This window comes from Vipera ursinii, assembly GCF_947247035.1.
Source record: "Vipera ursinii genome assembly, chromosome: 1".
NCBI classification, from domain to species: domain Eukaryota; kingdom Metazoa; phylum Chordata; class Lepidosauria; order Squamata; family Viperidae; genus Vipera; species Vipera ursinii.
This window is the reverse complement of record NC_139512.1, coordinates 259,485,812-259,501,345: the sequence shown is the minus strand read 5'-3', so window position 1 is coordinate 259,501,345 and position 15,534 is coordinate 259,485,812. Positions and strand designations below refer to the sequence as shown.

Here is a 15,534-nt window from a genome sequence, read left to right as displayed (position 1 = left end):
TGCAGTACTGCATTCTAGCCGCTGTGTCACCATGGCTCAACTTCAGGAATTTAGTACCTAATTATGCCTATTGATATTGTTCTGAAAGAAATATGATGGTATTTTTAAGCAGTATAGTAGGAGAGGCAGATTAATGTTAATAGGGGAAAGCGTTCCAAGTGATGAAGCAAATATTCCTGACAATATCTGTTTTTAAGGTTTTTCCTAAGTTCCATGGCTACATTTCAATATTACACAAGCATTCCTTCTTCCTGTATGATCTAAATATATCCCCAAAGGTCATGCATGCCCCCCACAGTAAGTGATCAAGAGTGAAGAGAAACATTTCTCCCCTCTAGCAAATATAATACTTTAGTAGATAGGTGTCATTATGAAAAAATATATATTATTTCCTAGGATTTATAAAGGCCCTCATTACTGAATTGTGGGGTGTTCTGGAGTGTGGAAGAGACGACGTCCGAATGACTCACCCCAGATCAACACCAGTAGATCCAATTGACCGAAGCTGTCAAAAGGTGAATTGATTCTTTTTTTCCTCTCCACAAAGACTTCTGTGACTGTTCAGTCTGAATATATTATGTATCATGTTTTTTTGGGGGAAATCCTGGGGTAGTTTGACATTTCTAATTTTCTTAATTTGATACTAGGACATCAAAAGCTACTAGTCCATGTATGAGCCTTGTCTTATTAGGGTACTTCCCATAAAACTGAAAAGCATATATGCTAACTCCTTTTTAACTGTTGGGGTTTTAATCTTTGTCCATTGCCCGGAGTCAGTGCTGTGAGATGGGTGATCATATAAATTATGTAAGTGAACAATTAAATAAATCAGATAACTCAAAAATACTCAGTTCAGGGGTCATATTTTCAAAATATAGTATATTAAGGTGAAGAAACCAAATTAGTTCTAGAAGAGTTATGTGTAATCACTTCAGGATAATTTTAGCTTCAGTATGTATCAATCAATCCTGTTTTATTAGCTCAGCCAGAGGCCATAATACCAAATGCATTTACTAACAACTACAAATAAAAACAATTATCCAGATTAAAATGATTCCCATATAAAATCATGATTGTTTTTTTGTTTTTACAAATATTCATCACTCAGCAAATAATATGTCCTTTGTTAGAATGTAAACGAGCGTATTTCGCAAAGTAATATTAAATGACTATTCCTGCGGTAAAATGAAATTGCTGTTGCTTTGTGAAGCATCAAGTTCTTTCCTGCGTTCTATTACAAGTCTCACTTTTTATTCTTTTGCAATACAGCAATAATTTCCTTCACTGATTTTTATTTGGCCAGCTTCTGTGTTGAGTTTAAGAATATGCATGTTTTGCTTTGTTTTGTTTTTAAATGGGTTCTGCAGGCTGAGTAAAAAGAATTTGGTCAGTATATTATGTCCTTAGACTGTTCTGTTAGAATTTGGAAACAGTCCAGGAGGGAGGGAGGGAGGGAGGGAGATAGGAAGGAAGGAAGGAAGGAAGGAAGGAAGGAAGGAAGGAAGGAAGGAAGGAAGGAAGGAAGGAAGGAAAACACCATAGGTGGCATCTCCCACCTAAGGAGCAAATAAGTGTTACATGATACCAATTTTTGCCAGTGTTATTCCCAGTATAGAAGAATCTGTTTAGTACTCTTTACTTGACATAAGTGGTAGCTAGATGTATCAACATTTAAACTTTTGGCAGCCTCTAGTGTTCCTGTTCTTCATTTGCTAGCTTGATTGCCAAACTGGCTTTAAATACTTGATCTACCATCCAGTTAACTTTTTCCTCTAATTGGTAAATTTAATTTGAGAGCCTGGACTTCAGAATTTGGGAGATGCTCCTGACCTGGATTGGTTTAAACTTATTTTGATTCAGGTTCACAGCTTAGAGGTTCTCTTGGAACCAATCTTGATATTAGGTTGGCTCATGGTGATAAGGAGGGCATTTATTACCAGCTGCATCTATTTGTGGATGGGATGAATCCTAGACTTGGTGATACATAAGCTGCTAACCTCAATTTGCAATGCATTCTTCATAAGATAGTACTGGAAGATTTATTGGTCTATATTTTAAACAATTTATGAGGCCTCTCTCTCACAAGTGACTCTGAGCAGCATACAAAGTTAAAGTCAACAATTAAAACAGAATAATAATTGTCCAGTTGTGGAATGTGGCAGCAGGATTCTGTTATACTTCCAGGAGAGGTTTCATTGCTGTGCTGAAACAGCAAGGCTGATTATTCTTCGCTTATATAGCTTGGACCCAGATTACTTACAGGACTGCCTAGACTAGGGTTGGGGAACCTTGGTCCTTTTTTGATTTGTGGAGTTCAACTCCAGAATTCCTGAGCCAGCATGGCTCCGTAAGTCATAAAAGGGGCACGATTCCCCACCCCTGGCCTAGATCAAGCAGCCTGCCACTTTTCGTAGCTTTTCAGGAGGGTGTTTTCTTTGCAGGTCCTCTGCCATATTCAACAGCTAATTCTGCTAGCTCAACAGCTAATTTATTTTTTTCTGTAGCAGGCCTAAATTATAGAATGGCTTGCTGATGGAGCTGAGACTGGTTTTGTCATTACAATTAAGGAAGTGAGGTCTTTTAAAGTTTTTTTAAACCAGGTATTTTATTCTTTGGGAGGGGGTGGTGTTATATCTTCATACTTATATGAAGTGAACAGCTTTTTTAATCTCTTTTAATTTTAGGAATTTGCATTAATTTCAGAAAGTTGTTGCCTGATTGGTTTTGGATTGGATTCTTCCTACTCTATAATCGATGGAAGGCACCCTTCAAAAGAATAGAATAGAATAGAATAGAATAGAATAGAATAGAATAGAATAGAATAGAATAGAATAGAATAGAATAGAATAGAATGGGACATTGTAGGTCTTCTAGTCCAGCCCCCCGCTCAAATAGAAGAACCCATACCATCTCAGACAAGTCCAGTCTCTTCTTAAAAACCTCCAGTGATGGAGCACCCACAATTTCTGAAGGCAAGCTGTTCCACTGGTTAATTGCCTTACTGTTAGGAAGTTTCTCCTTAATTCCAGGTTGCTTCTCTCTTTGATCAGTTTCCAATCATTGTTTCTTATCCCTGCCCTCTGGTGCTTTGGAGAATAATTTGACCCCCTCTTCTTTGTGGCAGCCCCCTCAAATGCTAGAATACTGCTATCATGTCATTCCTGTTTCTTCTTTTCTTTAGACTAGCCAAACCTAAGTCCTGCAGCCATTCTTCATATGTTTTAGTCTTCAGGTCTTGGATCATCAATTAATTCATTAATAATTAATTGCCCATTGCTAGTCTTGCTCTTTTCTCTGTTTGCTGTGTGCCTTGAAAGCTTTAAGACAAGCTGAGAGGCCAGAACTGGTATGATAAAATTTTACATATTTTATACATTTTCCCAAAATAAATAGTAATGATTATGTAAAAGGCTTTAAATGAATCACCAGTATTGTGTTTTTTTATCAACTGTACCACTATCCTCCTTAGTTTTTCCTAGCTCTCATAAATTTGCTGTCCTGCCCTGCTGTTTATGAACTGATAGGTGATCAAGAGATACCTAATAAAGCAGAGTATTCTCTTCGTGAAGTTCCTACAGACGTCGTTGTAAGTAGTATCTTCTATTATCCTCTTAAAAAGGTATGTGGAATGATTCATTTGCAAGGAATGATAAAAATTGTAATGTTTTGATTTTCTACTACATTGGTGATAAATCTTGAATGTGTTTTTGGCAGTTTTATTACATGCAGCATGAGGGCAGTCTGTGTGCAGTTTATACTGGTGCTTTTTTCCATAATCATAGCAAAAGTTTAATTTGCAAAAGCTACTATCTTTTGTCCTTGTACAAATATGCCACCTAAATGGTAGGTTTGATTATGGTAAGAAGGTTACTTATATAATATAAATCATACATATGAGGAAGCCTGCATATTTAAATAACTACTCTTTATAACTAGTTTCCACCTAGAGTTAGAAATCCTTGTATTTTTTTCCCCTTGGTCTTGGCAGACCAAAAATTGTGATTTTATTTTTTGAAGTATATGGAAATGAAAATTGTGCTTTGGCGATAGATAACTGAGCTGGAAAGGTCTTTCAAATTTTTCTTTAAAAAATCATCTCATTTCTCTACCAAATATCAGAAAGGGTTTCGTGTGTGTATATGTGTGTATCTATCATCTGTGTCTGTCTTCTGTCTAGCTATCATCTGTCTGTCTGTCTGTCTGTCTATCTATCTATCTATCTATCTATCTATCTATCTATCTATCTATCTATCATCTTGTTAGCATAAGAACAGAAGCATATGGGTGTATGTATAGGTCAAAAAAGTCAGTATGATAGTGTATGACATTATAGAAATTTGTCCCTTTGTTATCTACATCAGAGTTCTCCAACCCTTCTGGGCTCGCAACCCAGAGGGGAGACCAGCTTCAAGATTACTGCACACCTGCAAGCACGCAAATGGGGCCACGCTTACTGGCGCAGTACTAGCGGCTGCATTTGTGTATGCGGCATGTGTTGGTACCATGTGCATGCATGATCGGCCATGCACCCCCATGGCGGCTAGTACTGTTTGCATACTCTCTCGCGCTAGCGGCCTGTTTGCACATGCACAAATGTGCATGCGCAAACAGGGCTGTGGGCGCTAGCATGAGTTGGGACTGCGCGCCCATGCATGCGCACCCTGTCCAGCCATTTCTGCAGCCCACTGGCCAATAGCCCACGGCCCAGTACCAGGCTGTGGCCCATAGGTTGGGGATCCCTGCTCTAGATCATTGTGAGACCTATAAGAAAAGGATGGGGCTTCAGTCTCACAGTCCCAGCTATCTTGCCTTTTTTGACCATCTCTTATAAACATGTCTCTGTATAAAAGTAAGGTTACTAAGCAGCTCAGAATTTAAAGCCTAGAACATCTAAAGGTATTCTCATCAAGTATTTATATCTTTTAAACATAACTTTTAAAGAGTAACAGCAACTGAAGCAATGATGATCAAAAGTTGGTAAAACCAATTTTTGTATTTCAGGATATAATTGACAGGCTTATAGTTGTTAACACTGAAGCTAAAATCCATTCATTATTCAACTATGAGCAGTCTCATATCTTTGGACTGAGGTAAGATGCTTTCCTGTCTGATTTATTTAACAAGGAAAGATGTATAACTTTTTCTCCTTCCTGTTGCTTCTTATTGCCAGTGCCAATTAAAAAGAGTTCTTAATAATCCAGGCAAAGTAAGAAGAAATACAAATACAAGTAAAATATCTCACATTGATATATAATATGTATGTAACCACGATATTCAGTATTTAATAGCTAGAAATGCACAGCCATTTTTGGAAAGATCTCTTATTGGAGCCAGATTCTTCTGAGACTTTTGCAGAATCACGATCTGAGAATGAAATACTGTGACTGCCTTTTTCTCATTTTAATTACAAGCTTCCAGACTGTAGGTGTGGTCCTTGGGTATATTTCATAAATCCTTATAGACTAGCTTAACACAACGCACATATCATGCCATACACTTGGAAAATAGAAGATCACAACATACATATCAGCCTCTTGTAGCTGATGTCAATGTGTAGGCCAGATGTTTTCTGTAATACGCATGAGGATTTCTAAATTTTACTGATGCCTAAGATGTCCATTTTCTGCTTAGAGTTGGCTACACACCTAAGTGAACAATGTGTCATTTTCTGCTCTTAGAAGTTCATAGGAGACATAAGTTCAGATAGCTGGCAACACTGCTTAGTCACTGCAATTGTCTACTGCATTTGTTTCATAAAATCTTTATCTGCAGTATTATGAATGAACATGAGAATATGCATTTCTTTTTTCATACCTTTTATCCTCTCCCCAAGGCTACCATTTTAAGGGATGGCTGTGCTTGGAAGAATCTGCAGTAGTTGTAGATGCTTGTTTGGTAAGATTGCTGGGGAGTCTTTAAAAAAAAGATTTCCCCATAGATTTAAGTTCAGAAATCAGCAGTTTCTAGGTCTTTCTGACAGCAGTTCATTAATACTCTTGAGAATGTGCAGCATTCCCCCAAAGTACGTAACTCAGCATGTTCTCAAGTAAATGTGCTAAAGTAATTGTCATTCAGTTATATATGCATGTCCTTTCTGAGCATAATGATAAGCTCCAAGTTAATTTTAGCTTTTGATTTGTACCTGAAGTGCCACAAGGCTTTCTCAGTGCATAAGGAATTTAAATTGGATGCCCTGTTTTGAAGATGCATTATCTGGATTAAAACCATTATTCTCTTCCAGTAATCTTGCAACCTGTCAAGACTAGTTATTAATATAGTTGTTTTAGTTCATTTCCTATATTAGATATTTTATTGTTGGTCTTCATTGGCTCTCTTAGGAGAAAACACAGTATGGGGAGTTGTGTAAGGAGTTGCAGACGGGTACTCTGTTTGTGTTCCCATGAGCTCAAAAATACATTTTTGGAATTGAAACTGAACTGTTGTGTGGGTTTAATAATCAGCCATCTTATTACCTCTATTTTTGTTTTATGTTTGTTGGAAATTCTATTGCAGTTGTTCCAATTTTTATTTAAAAAACAAAGCATGATTTATTCTAGTTTCCACATTTAAGTGAACTCTTAAATATATTTTATAGAACAACTTTTCCAATAATTATGGGAAGCATGTACAATATCTGACAAAATTGATACGTTGTCAGTTTTATTGACAGTGTAATAATCATGCAACATGCTGGACTTTAATGAATAATATTCTATTAATTTTTCATTTGATTTGTCTCTAAACAGCCTTTACGGGGGAAAAAAATTATGCCTCAGTGCAAAAACCAAGAATGAAATTAAGCTTTTAGGTTTTCAGTTTTTGAAACATTATAAAATGACACCATCATAATTCTATTTGTGGCATAAATATTTACATACACATTGAATGCCTAAGTATTTATTTTATTAATCTTACAGAATCATTTCTTGAGATATACCAAAAAAATGAATGATTTTTCTAAAGTTTATGGAAAATAATTTTATGAATAAAACATAACACAGTTATTTTTGTATTGCCTGTAGTAGCTTTGTGCTTTTATTTATACATAAATATAGATACATAAGATCTCAAAGTCAAACTTCACTCCTCGCAGTTACTTGGGCATGGCCATGCAATTTTCTAGGTAGCATTTTCAAAATTTTGCTATTTTTAGCAGCAAAGAAATGAGAGGAAAAATAATCTATTGCTATTACTTTCACTTGCCCATGGAAATAGGTTCTTGGAAAAAGTAGCATAGCTTAGACCAGTTCTGTGATAGACATGAAAGTGATTTTTTTGAATTTTCAAAAAAGAATAAAGATTGCTTCCATATTCATTTTTGTTCTATAAAATAATCAGAATTCCTTTCCTTTCCTCATTCATTTTTCTCAAAGAATATTGGTAACACTTAAAAACTGGTTCAATCTAGTGTTGCACAATTTCTTTTTCTCATCTGAGTTTGATTGATTTAAAAAAATAGAATTGTGGCAGCACCAGATTTCTATAGCCACATGGGATTGGCTAAAGTTACCCAGAACACCTGCACTTTTAATTAAAAGCTTTCTACTTTTAGGTTCTATTCCTTTTGCAGTTTTCTATTCTGCATTTGAGCTACTTCAATTCTGATTAATTTCTTTTTCAATACATAAAGGAATAACACTTGAAAAATGATAGGAACAGTTCACGTTTATGTGGGAGTAGAAACTTAAAATAGAGTACAGTTGATAGTCTGCTTGAGAGAAAGCATCAAGAAGCAATATAACTCAATGGGGTTTTATTTTTTATTGTAATCAAATACCGCAGAAGAATTTTGACTACGAAAGGCATTGTGTTGGCTTGTGGCTATGGTTATGACATTTTAGTATACTGAAGACTTTTGGAACATGAAGTGATGGAAGTGATGTCTAGAGTGTCACTGGAAGAAAACAAACAAAAAATCTGACTGAGCTTTGATAACTGGTCTTTCCTTTTTGGGAAAGATTGTCCAGGTGATGGTAGGGGCCAACTCTGGAGGAAACAGATTATCAGATCCCTCTCCATGCAGGTTTAGGTTCAATCTAATGGATAACTTTGGTCAAAATATGGAGGAGGGAACTGTGTCTATCCTTGTCTTCTAAGACTTCTCAGTGGCCTTTGATACTATTAATAGAACCAGGGTCTTTGATGGAGAACTAGCGTATTTGATGGAACGGCTAGAGCAATGTCTCTCAACCTTGGCAACTTTAAGATGTGTGGACATTAGCATGGATAGCTGGAGAATTCTGGCAGTTGAAGTCCACACATCTTAAAATCACCAAGGTTACGAAATACTAGGCTAGAGAAACTTTTATTTGTTTATCAAATTTATATAGCTGCTCATCCCTCCCCCAAAGGATAATTTCAATAATAAATGAAAGGTTGAAAATAATTGCATCAACTGATATCTTTGGAGAATCTGTGAATCTGGCATCTGAAAAGGATCACAAATAAGGATACAGAACTGTTCATCAGAATAGATGAGAATAGCTAAGTGGATGAATAGCCTTACTTTGTACAAAGTTGACATACATGTGATGTTTTTCCAGCTCAAAATGCATAAAAAATTAATTTTCAAACCAAGTGGGGATAACAAACAAACCTTCCATATTATTATTTTGTTCTGTTATGTACCATTCTATTCTGTTCTGTTCTGTTCTATTCATGTATAAATAACAAGCTGAGTCTGAAATCTTACTGTTCATGTTTTAATATCTCTGCGTCACCAAGACTTCTAACTGTCCTTCTTATATATTGTATCTTACAGGTTATTAAATGTGCTATGCTGTGATCTAAATACACTTCTGCTTCTAGAATCTCAATACAAGATATCAGAAGTGCTTTTAGATGCCCAGAATGAAAATGCCATCAGTATTTTTGAAACTCCTCGGTAAGAAAGGATCATTTAAAATTTTGTGACTCTAAAACATGGTTTTCCGTATTCTTCTTGGACCTCTGTGCATATATAGAGAGAGAGTGCTAGTTTGGAGTAATGGTTAAGGTGCTGGTCTGGAAATCAGGAGACCATGAGTTCTAAAACACCCTTAGAGATGAAAGCCATCTGGATGACTTTGTGTCAGACACATTCTTTCAGACCAACCCACTTTCAGGGTTGTTGTTCTTGAAAAAAATAGGAGGTTAGATAAAAGTAGTAATAATAGTAGTAGCAGAAAAGTGCTGACTTTTGTGAATAGGCATTCCAGTATAACAGCTTACTGTTGTTTTCTTAAAGCTTGTCTCTAAAGGAATTAACAATGATTAGTATGCATACATCCGTCCGTCTGTTATGTGACTGAACTTGTTAACCACTTCCAATTTTTAGCTTCTGTTTTATAAGATGCTCTTAAGAGGTAGTGTTAGTATATCTCAGTAACCCGATGATTAACCTAAATACTGTACAGTATAAACCTTCAATAAACTCATCTTGTGTGGCGCTATTGTATTGCCAGATAAGGGAAGCTTATGTAATGGAAGACTCCCCATTTTTGTAATTTTAATGCCAATTGCTGAATCCTTGATCAACCGAGTTTGGTGCTCCCACAGTGGCAAATGAATGGGAGGCGTTTTGTGGATGATCTGGATCCCAAGTATTTACATTTTGAATTTTGCAGTCATTTCTCAATTCAGTTTTGTTTTGCTGCAGGCAATTTATAATTGATGGCTTATCGGTTGAGAGAAACCATATTCTCGTTAGGATAAGCCATGTCGGGGGCCCAGCCGAAAGGATCTTGCCTCCGAGAATACTGCATAAGGTTGTAAATATATTTTATGTTTTCCTTTTTATCTAGCCTCACTGTAGGTAACTGTTGCAATTGATTGTTTTCTCTTTTATTTAATCAATGATTTGTTTAAAACTTCTGCTGCTCTTCTGAGTAGCTTTAGAGATTCCCTCACTATAGTAGTGCTTCTCATAACTTCTTAGTTTATGCCCCAGATATGCATTGCTTACTCAGTGCTCAGGTTTATTCCCCAAACGTGCAAAATATTAAACTCCCAAAGTTGAAGACCCTAGCTACTGAGAATGTACAGCAAACTTGAGCTACCACTACTCTAAGTAATCTCTTTACATGCAGGCATTTGAGAAAAATGTATTGCACTTCATTTCGTTTTGATTAACTCTGTATTTATTTTTATTTAATTAGCTATAGATTTTTTTTGTTCTGAAAAAGACAATTTGAACATTATACTAATATAGTAATTATAATAAATAACCATATACAGGTAGTCCTTGACTTACAACAGTTCATTTAGTGATAGTTCGAAGTTACAACGGCACTGAAAAAACAGACTTATGACCATTTTTCACACTTATGACCATTGCAGCATCCCCATGATCATGTGATTTAGATTTGGATGCTTGACAACTGACTCACATTTATGAACAAATTGTTATTGAACAAATTGTATAACATAACTTTCTTCTTAATTGTGCTCTTTCTTAGGGTGATGATCCATATCCTTGGCCAATGTTTTCATCTTACCCCTTGCCAGCATGCTATCTTGCTGAATTTCCTAGAAAAATCCATTCAAGAAAAGGTACATTGTGATTTTATGATGTACTAATGTAGGCGTTGTTTAATGAGGCTGTACCTATTCAGCGATCTTTACCACTTCATTTTTTACACATTGAAACCCCTCTATAAGGAAAATTCCTGCATGTGAGTTCAAAATATACATGTTATTTATCTGGTAATGGAAGATTGTTGTCATTAAGATGCAGCGTGATTCTGTTTACTATTGAACTATCCACTTTCACTCATGTGTAAATCACATCAAGCACAATTTGAGAGGAAGGAAGCGAAACACTTGTCCAGACAGGCATTGCATTCAGTTAATAGATTCTAACCATGTAAGGATTTTTAATAGAACAAATATATAAAATATTTTCTTTCTCAACTCTGCAAAGGAAGGAATTTTCCTTCACTTGACTTACTGTTCCAAGGATAGTATTTATTCCCTAGGGAAGAGTAACCAAAATCGAGTTATCTGTACCTGTTATCCTTTTTGAACTATAATTATCCTTTAGGTATATTATATTTATTATATAAATATAATAAAATAAATAAATAACATGTTGGTTCATACTTTATGTACATTAATAAGCATTGAATTGAGGGGATAACTTTGCTATTGTTCTCTGAATTTCATATGAAAGCATTGGACTTTTTAAAATATAATTTTATTGAAAAAAAAGTGACATGACCATTTTTCACACTTATGACCATTGCAGCATCCCCAGGGTCATGTGATTTACATTCGGATGTTTGGCAATCGATTCATATTTATGATGGTCACATTGTTCCAGGGTCATGTGATCGCCTTTTGCAACCTTCTGACAAACAAAGTTAGTGGGGAAACCAGATTCACTTAACAATCATGTTACTAATTTAATTTATCTCTCTCCTTCTCTTTCTCTCCCTCTCTCCCCCTCCCTCTTTCTTCCCCCTCCCTCTATTACTCCCTTTCTCTCTCCCTCTATTTCCCTTTCTTTCTCCTTGTCTTTCTCTCCCTCTCTATTTTTCTCTTTCCCTCTATTTCTCCCTCTTTCTCTCTCTCCCTCTATTTCCCTCCCTTTCTTTCTCCTTCTCTCTCTCCCTCCTTCTCTCCCTCTCTATTTTTCTCTTTCCCTCTATTTCTCCCTCTTTCTCTCTCTCCCTCTATTTCCCTCCCTCATGCTTTCTCCTTGTCTCTCTCCCTCTTTCTCTCTCTCTCCCTTTCTTTCTCTCCCTCTCTCTTTCACTCTCCCTCTTTCTCTCTCTCCTTCTATTCCTTTCTCCTCTCTCTTCTTCTTTCTCTCCCTATTTCTTTCTCCTTCACTCTCTCACTCTCACTCTCTTTCTCTCTCTATTTCTCTTTCTCCCTCCCTCTCCCATTGTCCCTTCCTTCCTTCCTTCCTTCCTTCCTTCCTTCCTTCCTTCCTTCCTTCCTTCCTTCCTTCCCTCCCTCTTTGTCCTTCCCTCTCCACGTTAGAGCAGTACCTGCGGAGGTGGCCCTGCAGCCCGGCTTTCTCTTGTAGAAAGCAAGCTGAAACGGAGCAAGGGAGATTGCCAGGAACGCGAATCGGCCAATCTCGCACTCCTGCAATCTCCCTCACTTGGTTTCAGCTTCCCTTGCTACAAGAGAAAGCAGGCTGAAACGAGGGAGATTGCAGCAGCGTGAGATCAGCTGATTTGCGCTCCTGGTTTCAGCCTGCTTTCTCTTGTAGCAAGGGAAGCTGAAAGCGAGTGAGGGAGATTGCAGGAGCGTGAGATCGGCGTTTCTCAGCACGTGCCGATTCGTGCTCCTGGCAATGTCCCTTGCTTTACACTTGCGGAGGTTGGGGCTGGCCATACGGATCAGCTTCGGACCATAAGACGCACCCTCGTTTCCCCCCTACTTTCTTTGGGGAAAAGTGTGTCTTATGGCCCGAAAAATACGGGTATAGGGTTTGGGCTATACTCGCCATATAAGATTACCCGTATTTTCTGGCGTATAAGACGACTGGGTGTATAAGATGACCCCCAACTTTTGAGAAGATTTTCATGGGTTAAAAAGTCGTCTTATACACCGGAAAATATGGTAACTTTAATATTACATACATTGAGGTAGGAAATTGTGCATGTGTAAATGAACCATCTCAGAGAGTATAAATGTAAAAACAAATTCAAAAATCCCTGTCTTACTATGTTTTATTCATTTAAATGTATCCAGAAGTCTTCTTCCAAATCTGCATGAATTAGCAGCATGCTGTGTTGATATGCTGCACTTTTCTGCCTCACTGTTTATCAGATTTGTAACTATGTTGATAGCATTTTGGTTACTTGATATTTGAAAGCAGCTATGTAAATATTTTGTCAGACTAGAGATTGCAAAGATGAATAGATATCTACCCTTTATAATGACTCCCATAGGGGCTTATGACATCTATCAATGAAATACAATATGAGGTAATGGCTTTTCATCAGGGCTGCAGCTAACACAGGCCCCAAGAAAGCAAAATGGTCGCATTTATATGCTTAGAGCAGGGGTCGGCAACCTGAAAAAGCAAAAGAGCCACTCGGAACCAGTTCCATCACACACACAAAAAAGTGGGAGCCACAAAAAGTGCATGCGCATGCATCCACGCACGCACACGCACAAAAAACATTTTGCGCGTGCGCAAAACAGGAGGCACCTGCATGGCGACAGGTGCTGGGTTGCGGCGCCGCCTTCAGCCCTGGCGCCGCCGGAGCCACCCCCGGGACCTCCAAAGCACTGCCTGTTCGGAGAGGTGTGCGCACAGCTCTCCAAACCTTCCCTCTCTCCGAACGGGCAGCGGCGCCACCTGTTTCCAGACCTGTGGTCTGCACACTCGGAGAGGTGCACGCAAACCTCTCTGAACGAGCGGAGGTGCGTGCGCACTTCTCCAAAGGTTTGGAGAGCTACGCGCGCACCTCTCCAAATGGGCGGTGGTGCCACCCATTTGGAAAGCTACCGTAGCCCGTTTGCAGAGTTGCCGCCTTCAGGCACTTGCACAGTGACGGGTCTCCCTGGCGACGGGCGCTGGGTTGTGGAGCCGCCTTTAGCCGAGGCGCCGCCATAGCCACCCCGGGAACTCCAAACCACTGCCCGTTCGGAGAGGTGCGCGCACAGGTCTCCAAACCTTCCCACTCTCTGAATGGGCGGCGGCAGAGTTGCCACCTTCAGAGTTGTTGCAAACAGGCCGCGGCAGCTCGCCCGTTCGGAGAGGTGCGCACGCAGCACTCCAAACCTTTGGAGAGGTGCGCGCGCACCTTTGCAGACCTGCTGCCGCCGGTTTGGAAAGCTACTGCAGCCCATTTGCAGAGCTACCGCCTTCGGAGGAAGGCATCAGCTCTGCAAATGGCCCACGGCAGCTTTCCAAAAGGGCGGCGCCACCGCCCGTTCCGAGAGGTGCACGCGCAGCTCTCCAAACCTTTGGAGAGGTGCGCGCTCACCTTTGCAGACCTGCTGCTGCCGGTTTGGAAAGCTACTGTGGCCCGTTTGCAGAGCTACCGCCTTCGGATGAAGGCATCAGCTCTGCAAATGGCCCACGGCAGCTTTCCAAAAGGGCGGCGCCACCGCCCGTTCCGAGAGGTGCACGCGCAGCTCTCCAAACCTTTGGAGAGGTGCGCGCTCACCTTTGCAGACCTGCTGCTGCCGGTTTGGAAAGCTACTGTGGCCCGTTTGCAGAGCTACCGCCTTCGGATGAAGGCATCAGCTCTGCAAATGGGCTGCGGCAGCTTTCCAAAAGGGCGGCGCCACCGCCCGTTCCGAGAGGTGCGTTCGCAGCTCTCCAAACCTTTAGAGAGGTGCGCGTGCACCTCCGCCCGAACGGGTGTCGTCACCCGTTTGCAGACCTGCTGCCGCCGGTTTGGAAAGCTGCTGCGGCCCATTTGTGGAAGGCGGCAGCTCTGCAAACAGGCCGCAGCAGCTTTCCAAATGGGCGGCGCCACTGCCTGTTCGGAGAGTTGCGCGCACACCTCCACCCATTCGGAGAGGTGCGCGCGCACCACTGCCCGTTCGGATAGGTGCACGTGCACCGGGCAACTGGGAGCCACAGGAGACAGCTTAAAGAGTCTCATGCGGCTCCAGAGCTGCGGGTTGCTGACCCGCGGGTTGCTGACCCGTGGCTTAGAGGAACCTTAACCTTTTGTAGAAGTAGAATCAGTCTTGGGAGGAAATACATCTCAAAAGTAGCCCAAATTGAACAAGGAATAAACATTTTTGAATAACTAACATGTTTCCTCCAAAATAAGACCCAGTTGTTTTGGTTTTTTGTGGGGTTGCCTCCAAAAGAGGCCCCAGGTCTTGTTTTCGGGGGGGTGTCTTTTCCATGGTCTCACCCAGCCGGTCTACTTCTTCTGCAGCCGAAGGCGATACCTCTGTAGCTGAGAATGGAGCTCTGGATTGAATCTGCAGCTCGGTTCTCAGCTGCAGAGGCCTTTCCAGAAGGCCTCTGTTGACAAAATGCAGGCCGGGAGGTGTCGCAGAAGAAGTAGGCCGGCAGAGGTGAGGCAGGTGTTAATTCATGGGAGGCCTGGCTGCAACAATAAGGGAGTGTTGGGCGCATGGGACAGCTCCCCACCCCTGCCCTAGCTTGATTTTTGGGCGTGCACCTTGCTCCAAACCTAGGTCTTATTTTTGGGGTAGGTCTTACATTAGGCCCACCCCCAGCAATCAAGCTAGAGCTTTGGGGGGGTGGACTTACTTTGGGGTAAACACGGTACTGCTAAATGCTAAAGTTTTTCAGGGATGGAAAAATAAACTAGAAGGAGTGATATCTGAGTGGAGTAATATGAGAAATATGCATGGAAAGTGCAAGGGCTTAAGCTGTTGAGTATCTGAGCTGGAAAGAAGTGTTGTGTAAACACTGAGCCAGTACCTGCCAGACACACAGTAAAAGGATGGCCATAAATCCATTGATTCAAAGGGGTAAAAGGAAAGGGGTGTGATTGATATGTAGAACCTGATTGTTATGTTCTGCAAGAGGCCGCTCTCCAAGTAAATAGGCAGGCAGGTAAGTATAGGCATTTTCTTCTTGCTTGCAGTGAAGCTTCTGCT

General features: G+C 40.1%; 1 protein-coding gene across 1 annotated transcript in view; it reads left to right on the top strand.

Annotated features, from left to right (window-relative positions):
- The window catches only part of TBC1D32 (TBC1 domain family member 32), a 102,782-nt gene that overhangs the window by 44,627 nt on the left and 42,621 nt on the right, over positions 1-15,534 (top strand). The window contains exons 20-25 of the mRNA XM_083350183.1: positions 397-515; positions 3,470-3,586; positions 5,002-5,090; positions 8,762-8,884; positions 9,638-9,746; positions 10,437-10,530. Of these exons, the coding sequence (XP_083206309.1) occupies positions 397-515; positions 3,470-3,586; positions 5,002-5,090; positions 8,762-8,884; positions 9,638-9,746; positions 10,437-10,530 (651 nt within the window). The remainder of the gene's footprint in view (positions 1-396; positions 516-3,469; positions 3,587-5,001; positions 5,091-8,761; positions 8,885-9,637; positions 9,747-10,436; positions 10,531-15,534) is intronic.